The 9,505-nt window shown below is 39.1% G+C and overlaps 1 protein-coding gene across 1 annotated transcript; it reads right to left on the bottom strand.

The window, feature by feature from the left end:
- Positions 1-5,770: 5,770 nt before the first annotated feature.
- On the bottom strand, positions 5,771-6,867 carry her3 (hairy-related 3). Its single transcript, XM_073469793.1, has 4 exons — positions 6,814-6,867; positions 6,602-6,697; positions 6,380-6,461; positions 5,771-6,249 (listed from the first exon to the last, which is right to left on the bottom strand). The coding sequence occupies exons 1-4, from the start codon at positions 6,865-6,867 to the stop codon at positions 5,771-5,773; spliced, it is 711 nt and encodes a 236-aa protein (XP_073325894.1).
- Positions 6,868-9,505: the final 2,638 nt, after the last annotated feature.

Raw genomic sequence — 9,505 nt, 5'->3', positions numbered from 1 at the left:
GGTGTACTTTTCTGTTTAATGAGACCTTTGCTGAGAACGTTTTCTCCCAGTTTTTATTATTCCAATGTTTGTGTTAACTTGGGCATCATCAGGCACAACAGTTGCTTACCACACTGGATATTTACGAACAGAACATCAGACCAGTACAGCAGGTAATGGTGCTTTATCCTCATCAAATGATCACGTCAGCCTGACCTCATCCTTTAATCTGTGTCAGTAACGTGTTAGAAGCACCAATAACGTTTGTTTTTTTAAAAAGATTTTTCTAAAAGATGTTAACTGGTCCAAAGGTAGAATAATCACAGACTAACTATACGTAGCATAACTTAAATGCTGGTGTAACAACTAAACCCACAAAACAATCGCATGAATTAGGAACATTGTGATTTGAATGAAAATGTAATATAATTCCTCCTGTTTATTTTCTCATAATATGCACCTAGACTGCTAATGGTCCTATTCTGTGAGGTTCTTCAAGTGTGAAGTGACTTTTTTGTACCTGATGTATCAAAGTCCCATGAAGTAGCCTAATGTCAATTAAATTGTTAGCATTTCCGGAGCCTCAGTAAGGGATACTGTGGGAAGTTTAAATTAGATGCATTAATTTTTTTATAAATATATATTTGGAGAGAGAATGTGATTATTTCACATTATAGCAAAGTGTAAAAGTTCAAGAACACAAATATTGTTACTAAATTATCAGTGAAATGCCCTATAAATGTCCAATAATTGTCATTCAGCACACTCACTCAAAATGGACGATAGAGTGAATTAACAATAGAGCTAACTTTACAAAGTACACTCTTAAATTATCAAGTAACTTCTCATGTGACAATTATCTGACTAAAAGAAGTGAAAACTCTTCTACTCACAAATAATAGCAGAACCAACTTTGGGCTTTGACCTCTCATGGTCACTACTAACATGAATGTACTTGCACTAATTAGGTGTAACCTGTAAAAGACATTATTAAGACTATAAGGACAATATGAAATGGAAATATCCCCTTTGACAGCCTTATTAGTTGTGGAACCGTTTTGCTGTTACCATCCAAGTAATAAAGTTGCACATGTTTTCACTCATCTGCGGTCATTTAAATGTTTAGTTTGAATTCTCATGTATTAGTGTACCTCTGAAAAGTGCAGCCTATTCAATTGGACAAATTAGCTGAAATGTATCTTTAGTTGGAGGCAGAACATCACATTCCCCTGTCAAACTTTGCTATGTCATAGAGTTTTGCATTTTGTTGTGTTTACAATATTAAAATATAATTTTGTAACATATTCAAAGATTTATGACTCAAATATGAATGATGTTAAATGTTTTGATTTTCTTGTTCAGATGATGACTTTGTTAAAAAGATATGACTGATTAAATTCACAAGATGATGCTTCAGAGTGTGTTTTTGGAATTTTGGGGCAGATTCACCTTATTTGTTACGTTATATGTTTGTTGTGGAGCAGCAGTATGCATCCATTTTAAAGTCTCTCTTTGCTTTATGCTGATTTTTTTTCTGAGGAGTTTGAGCTCACCATAATGGGCACAGTGAAGTTTCTTCTTCTACTTGTGGCCACATGAAAGTGACGCCCAGGCAGGTCCCCAGAAGAAGACCAAGGTTTAATGCCAGCTTTCAGTAGGATATGGCAAGAAACACATCTAAATATTGGTCGAAACAAAATTTTGATGATATTGATGATTGATTGACATATCTGTTTTTCTTCTTGTTCCTACAGTTGACTATTTGAGCTTAAGACTAGAAGGCCGTTTCCACATTCATTGCTGAAAGTTTTCTCTGTGCTCCCTGAAAATCTGAATTTAAGAGATAGGCATATGGCCGCGATTTGTGACATCACAAATAGTCTTGGAGCCAACCAATAGTAGTGTAGGGATGCCGTATTTTTGTAGGCTAACCCGGAAGTTAGCATCTCCCTGGTTCCCTCGACAAAAAGCCTATGAGATTTTTGAATTGGATTTTTGAATATCGCCGATAATACACTCTGTGACAAACACAAATTGATTAGACTTACAGGTTTTGTTACCACTAAGCGTCTTACTACACACTTATGAATTGATACATCTGCAAGTTGTAAAGCTAGAGTTAAAATAGTTTGTAATTTAAGTCCACCTGTTAAGAGGGACTAGTGAGTAGATGAGTCTGTGTGTTCCTGCTAACTGATTTCTGGCTTTTACGACTACAGACTACACCATTCTATATTCAGCATACATGTATAGCCGACAAGTATCGTGGAAACTTGAATGAATGGAAGAGGATGGACTTTGCAGTGAAGAAAGGAGACATCTTGTGTTCAGCAGGTAAACTTAAAAATATTTCCATATTCATATATTGTAGACATTTAAATGAGGTAGAAGGAATAGGTGCAATTTTAATTTGGTAATGTGGAAATTATACCTTTTCTGCAAAAAACAAGTTAGAAGCATATTAAACAAGTTTTAAGGATGTGTTAATGCGTGTGTGGAGGGTAGCTTTAAACATTATGTTAAAAGTTTATGGTAAAACTTTAGACTGAAATGTTTCCCATCATGATTTCACAAAGGAAAAGTCTGTCAGTAGCCGTCAACGAGGCGGTTGCTATGGTGACAAACATGTCTCACCTGTTTCATCCTTTCACAAGTACGTAGCTAGTAAAAAAAAACAGTAAGTAGCTAGCTTGTTACTGAGTTTAATTTCGCTACTTCCCTTCTACACTGAGGTACACTGTTTTGTATTATGTTATGTTTATCTTTATTAAGTTCAATTAAGGTCAGCGTCATTATTCAGTGCATTTATTCAGGTGACGCTGTGATGTTGGTAACGTTAACTCGCCCAGGTGTATTAGCTAACATGCTAAAGAAGTGTGCGTTTAGCCAGTTAGCCACATGTCATACATACGCTAGTTTTGGCATATGAGATACACCGGTAAGAACTGCTTGTGCTTAAGACAACGGCGTCTACTTCGCCCTAGGTTAACTTCGTTTGAATGAATTTGTCTTCATCCCATAACAAACATCTCTAAGGATTATTGTACCTTTTTTATTGCTTAAAAAACACGAAGCAACAACGCTCGACCCGTCTCCATGTGTGTCTTGCCGAAGAGATGGTCTTTTATGCTGATGTGACTCGATGAAAATAGGACACATGACACGTCTAACTTTACGGGGCCGTGTTCAAGTGTGAATTCTGTATTTTAAGTGAGTCATATACGTAGCAGAGTGGCGCAGCGGAAGCGTGCTGGGCCCATAACCCAGAGGTCGATGGATCGAAACCATCCTCTGCTAAAGTGAAACATTTTCATCCTGACAGGAGCTGCATTGCCTTTTCACTGTCACTCCTGAACTAACATTGTTGTCTGTGTAACTGAGAATACTGCTAACTGTCATACACAACTACTTAAAGGTGTGCGCAGCCTTGAATGACAATAGGCTCATTAAACCATATACTTTAAATAAACAAATGCAATTAGGTGGTCTATTCTTCTTTTAGTTATGCGAGGCAAATTACTCTCAAAACTAAATAAAACATATTCAGTTCTGCCTAAAAGAAATGGTCACGTTTAAACTAAGAGCACTTTTTTTATTTTTATTTTTTTTTATCTGATGCAGGTTTCTAATCAGCTGATTCTGCTCTGCAGCCCCTGGTCCCAGCTTTGTGGAGAGGTCGGAGCTGTCCGATGCCTGAGTTGCTCGCAACAGTGAGCATGGACACGGCTCTTTTGACGTGCCAAAAGGTAATTCCACGGTGTGCTGTAGGTCTAGCTGTACACAGCCTGCAACCAAAGCCAGCTCTATTGTATAAGCTTCACGCTTAATTTGTGTGAGTCACATACTGTATGTTTCAATTGCACAAGCCATCAAGTGATAACACTGCATGCGGCAGGCAATACTCGACACTTGTGCTCAACCTGTCCTAGCAAGGACATATTTACCAGCAAAATGAGCAGGGACCGGAGGGCTCTGCAGCGCACTTCATCTACGTCTGCTCTCTTAAGAGCGCTTGACTGGGTCCAGTCTAATGCTAATAACGCATTCTCTCTCTCCCTTCGGTTCTCAGCTCTAATATACGTCGCTATTATAGTGCCAAACCAAACTAGGTTACTTAAACAATGCCGAGAAGAGTTCATAGAAATTCTCAGAAAAAGTTTAAGGGCATTCAGTGTGGAAGTCACGTGGCATTTCCTTTCTTGGATAAAACAAACTTTTCTTGTGCCGTGGGCTTCTGTTGGTCTCATCAAAGAGCAGCTCTGACTTTGTGGGGAGAGAGTGTTTAGAAGATTTATAGACGGGATTTATGAGCTGGGCAAATGAAACAAAAAGCTGGAATAACAAATACTTGCCAGAAGGGTGTCTGGAGCTGAGTTTAGTTGTTATTTTTGAGGGTAAAAAACGTTGAACCAGGCAGTGTGTACTGTTTTGTGTTGCGCAGGATCACCCCTCTTCCATGGGGCAGCAGTGTCTTTTCAGCATGTACCACCCTGAAAGAGCTGTGGGCGTTTCAGCGATTCTCCTCGCTGTAAGGTGCCATCCTTTCCTGCGCTGCTCCTTAGAGACACTTTATGACATCCCTGCCAAAGCAGCGGAAGAAAACTATGGGGCACTGTAAAGGAGCTGAATGACACACAGGTTTGCTGTCTTGGGCATATGGCCTATACAATTGCAATTACTTTTGTTGCATGCAAGTTGCATGTTATACTGTATTCTGTTTACTAAAAAGTACAAGAAAGCTGACCCTCCTACTCCAATTTGTCATGTCATTTTCAGTAAGTTAGCCATTTTCAGATGAGACATTGGAGATTAGTTTGCTGTGGGTGAATATATGTATTTTGTTTAATTTAAAAAAGCAGAGGAAGGATTAATGGAGATTAAAGTTATTTTAAGAATTGGGTCTTGCACTCCAGGGAGTAATAAACAGTCCTCGGGGACATAATGAAAAGGGTTACTTCTGACACTGTAGGTGTGGAGCAAATCTAAATGATGTTTCAGAAAAGCTGGTATCTATTAAACTGACAGAAATTCAATTTCAACCTTGAGCAGAAATGTTTACTTTCACAACTTTTCTGAAATTATAGCCTCACCGTCTCCAATACCTACCAGAGAAGACAGAGAACAGAGCATGGCGTGTAATCAGTAGCTTATAGCAGAAAATTGTTGTGCTGTCCGACAAGCATCTGATTTGCCCGCTACTGTTGCGGTACTTATGCGTGAAACCAGAGAAGAATGGAGGAAACTATAGTCAACCCCCACTCTCCTGGATCTTTTTCTTTTCCCTATGTCAACCCCACAAATTATAGAGTTTATGTAATCAACTAACCAAATCTTTAACACAAAATTATATAGATATATAGACAGATTTTCTTTCCATGCCCGCACCTGCTGGGCGTACATAATACCAAAATGCCAGACTCAGAAGTCTTCTCATGTCATTTTCTTTCACTTTGACAGATATAAGCACGAAATCAAGATAGCTTCTCAGGCCTACATCGCAGCTACCCAACAATCAATCATGTTTTCACCCACCATCTCCCTCTTTTTACCGAAATTATGTCGAAAAATCATTAAGATCAACCACCAATTGCTATAAATCACATGTTGTAAGAAACGACCCTTTCCACGTAAGTTGAAGGTTAAGATGTATATGCAGCTTAATAAAAGAGACAACGTATTCGTTCTTTCACCAATTTTATTAAGAAAATAAAACATATACAATTTATAGCATATTGTGTAAATCTATACAGTGCAATTATAAACATTTAATCAAGCTATGACAACTGTGCCTCTACCAAGGCCGCCACATGTGCTGCTGAGTGTTTGCAACTTCATTCCTGTGACTGACAGAGTGAAACTTCTTGTGACTTGGACTTTTTTCATGAGTGTTTTGTGTGGGCGCCACAACAAGGGAAGCCTGTTTGTGTCCAGATGGCTGTCGTGCGTCTTCACTCGGTAAAGAAGGAGATGTGACTGCGCTGTCGCGTTTCACAGATTTAGATTTAGCTGATTTTCTCTCCTCAGGGCCAGCTGCAGATGGAAGAAGTCTCCGCACCTCCTCCTGTGTCTCAGCTTGGCCCAGGCCGCTGTCCATGGTGCTGAAGACTTCCTCCCGTCCCCTGGAGCGGCAGAGTTTACTGGAAAGTTGCGATAACATCCAGCGGTCGCTCCCGTTCAAGTTGTCTGCCATCATGAGGTATTGGTTGACGTTTGCCAGGCAACTGCGGAAGCCAGTTTGGTAATCAGGAAACTCGGAAGCAGTGGCAGTGCCTGAAAGCAATGGAAAGACATCATAAGGTGAGAAACACGCAGACTTGAAGCATCCATAAATTCACGTTTAATCAGCCGAGTATTTTTATATACGGCTTGGTCTATTATAAGATGTGAGATTATGACTCACAGCTCTGAATCTTTTGGAGGTTCCTTAGATGTTTCACAGTGAGCTCCAAGATATCGGCCTTTTCCAGTTTGCGCTTTCGAATCTGAGGAAAGAAATAACATCAAATAATTATTACTCAAGCAAATGATTATCACTTAAGCATCAATTGCATTAAATCTGTCCTGAGGTAAAAAAATAAATAAATCGTGTTTTAAGTTTTAAAGAAGGTGCCCGCATACTTACACTAGTGCTGTAGTAGCTCTCCAGAAGTGATTTCAACTGGTCCAAACATTTGTTTATGCGAGCTCTTCGTTTCTTTTCCATGAGTGGTTTAGACACCTGTAAAGAAAAGGCGGGTAAAATTAACACTGCATCAAACAAACGAGTCATTTATTTGTTGTTTTTAAATCTCCTATGGTTACATCCAGTTCCTCCTAATAAGTTACTCTATATACCTTGTTTCCAGCGACGGGTTTGGACTTTTCTGCGCAGTCTGTCGATGCCACCATTCTGTTTGTCTGGTTTCCTTGAAGTTAATCTCTTTCCCTCTCTGGCGCACGAATGAAGGAGGTCACCCTGAGTGGATTTATATAGAGACACCCACTTAACATCTCAATGCAGACAGTCCCGCCTGTCTCTTGCGCTCAAGTGAGCAACACTGGCGTTGTTTGACAGCCAAAACAGCCAAATGCTTAGACGCGCCACTGAAAAATGTTATGCTGTTTATAAATATATTTAAAATGGTTGAATGTTTTGTCATTTCTACCCATATTCGATTTTTATTACAAATCCGCTCAACTGTAAGTTTTGTCTGAATCTGTTTTCATCAACTTACTGTTAAGATATGCAGGGCCTTCAGAATGCAGAGGAATAATCAGACAGAGTTTATATATGTATATCTGTTAAATACGTTATGAAAATCTATCTACAGCACAAGACATACACAGGCCATAAATCAGGTACAATACATGGCCTACTGCGTAATGGTTGTATTAAGTACAGATACCCAAGAAACAACGTGTGGGGCAAAAAACTAAAGAGAAGCGTAAAAATGATACACATAATGGCTAATCATAATGGTTCTGCTTAGTGAGGATGGTGTGGGCACTATTCACTCCTGTATTCAATCTTTTATATGTGAGTTTCACGCCACCAGTTCGAAGGCAGCACCGTGGTAATTCCCTGCGTGTCCCCACAACATTTCGATTTTCTGGTGGCCACTTGTTGTAAAAGTGTTACACCTGCAAATAGTCAGACCAACAGCTAGCCTACTTTTTTTAGGCATAAGGTGCAGCTACGCGTATGTTTATACACATCAACAAACAAACATGTAACGCACGAAAAGAATACCAGATTTTAAAAAACTGTTAACACTTTAGGATTCTTTGGCTATTGTGCGTCACCAGTTTTTGTCTTCATACCAGGCGCGGTGAGGCACCGAGGAGAATCGCGGGCCGCCCCTTGTCCTCGGTCCCTCGCCTCCCGATTTTCCACACTGCTCCCTGAAAAGGGCGAAGGCTTGGGAAAGTCAGACCAGCTGAAACAATGTATTGACTATAGGCGCACTGCAGTCCACTGCGCATCTTGTGCTCACAGACCATCTGAAAATACTAAATGGGGGGAATTAAAGCTATAGGTATGGTTTGCAGCAGTGGTGGAAAGTAACTAAATGCATTTACTCAAATATTATACTACATATACTAAAATGTTGAGGTACTTGTACTTTCTATTTTATGCTACTTTACACTTTTACTCCACTATATTTTGGACGCCAATATTGCATTTGTTACTCCACTACATTGATTTGACAAATTTAGTTATGTGGCAATACAAAATACCAATCAACCAATAAATTATGATGGATTGTTATGGATTAAACTACTTGACAGAATATATAGTAGTTGAAATTCACCCCCACTTTATCAAATGCAACACTGCTTACACAATGACGTGTCACAAATTATAGTGTTCAAACAGATATTATTCAGAAATGCACCATATTAGCACTTTTGGTATACTTGAACTATATTTTGATGCTAATACTTACATACATTAACTGAAGTAAATTTTTGAATGCAGGACTCTAACTTGTAACAGATACACTATCGTACTGCTACTTTTACTAAATAGAAAGATCTGAGTACTTCTTCCACAACTGTTCTTTAGTAAGTCTATATTTTTTTGTGCTGCTGCCTGTCTTGGTCAGAGCTCCCTTGAAAAAGAGATTTTTAATCTCAGTGGGACCCATCCTGGTTAAAAAAAAGGTTAAAATAAAATAAAGTAAATAAATATAAAATAATATTCAGATTTGGAATGCTAGGCCTTGGGAGTGTCGTTATAAAGGTGAAGGTGTCCATTGTATTTAGTTATTTAGATATTTGGGGTTACTTGAGAATATCCAGAACTAAAGAAAGTTGGTAAAGATGGAGCGTTTTGAAAGACACGCGACAACACTGAGAAAAGCTTTCTTAAACTGCCCAGGTCTTCTTGCCTGATCCAGTATACAATGCGTGTGTTAAAGCGACTGAGGGTCCGGGTAAAGGAGGGGCATCTGTATTCAGTCTGTGGAGAGCGCGCGTCAAAAGAGGCCAGTTTATAGTGGATAGTGCGCCATTGATCTTTTCTTTACGTCTGCTTTGTGACCACAAACGTGTGGGCATCAAAAGAGTCCCTCCACTTCTAAAGTGAACCACTCTTCTCTTCATTCCGTTTTGACAAGATAAACCAGACTTTCTGTACAATCTGCTGCTTCATGTGAACTTTTATCAAATTTTTTAAATTAGCAAATCTATGTTGATTGCCACAAAGGCGCTAACAGATTTTGTTTTTAAATACTGTAGCTCAAACTGCACTATCTGTATGCTGAAACCTACTGAGCACGGTAATTTCGTTTATTAACTGCATATCATAGGTCTACAATCGATGCATTTTCCCGCTGTTAAAACGAGATGAATTGGCCTTTCGCAACTAAATCACAGTTTCACGTGGCAGCTGATAATTCAAAGAGACAATAGAAGCATAGGCATGTCAGGTTTGTGTCAGAGGACACTAATTGCGTAAAATGTACCGAAAACTTGCCGACCGCAATTGTGGTGTTATATACTGAAGCATTTAATTGGTATGAAATTTGGCCGAGGTGCTCCGATG

This window comes from Pagrus major, chromosome 7, assembly GCF_040436345.1.
Source record: "Pagrus major chromosome 7, Pma_NU_1.0".
NCBI classification, from domain to species: Eukaryota; Metazoa; Chordata; class Actinopteri; order Spariformes; family Sparidae; genus Pagrus; species Pagrus major.
The sequence above is the reverse complement of the archived record's forward strand: the minus strand, read 5'-3'. Positions and strand labels throughout refer to the sequence as shown.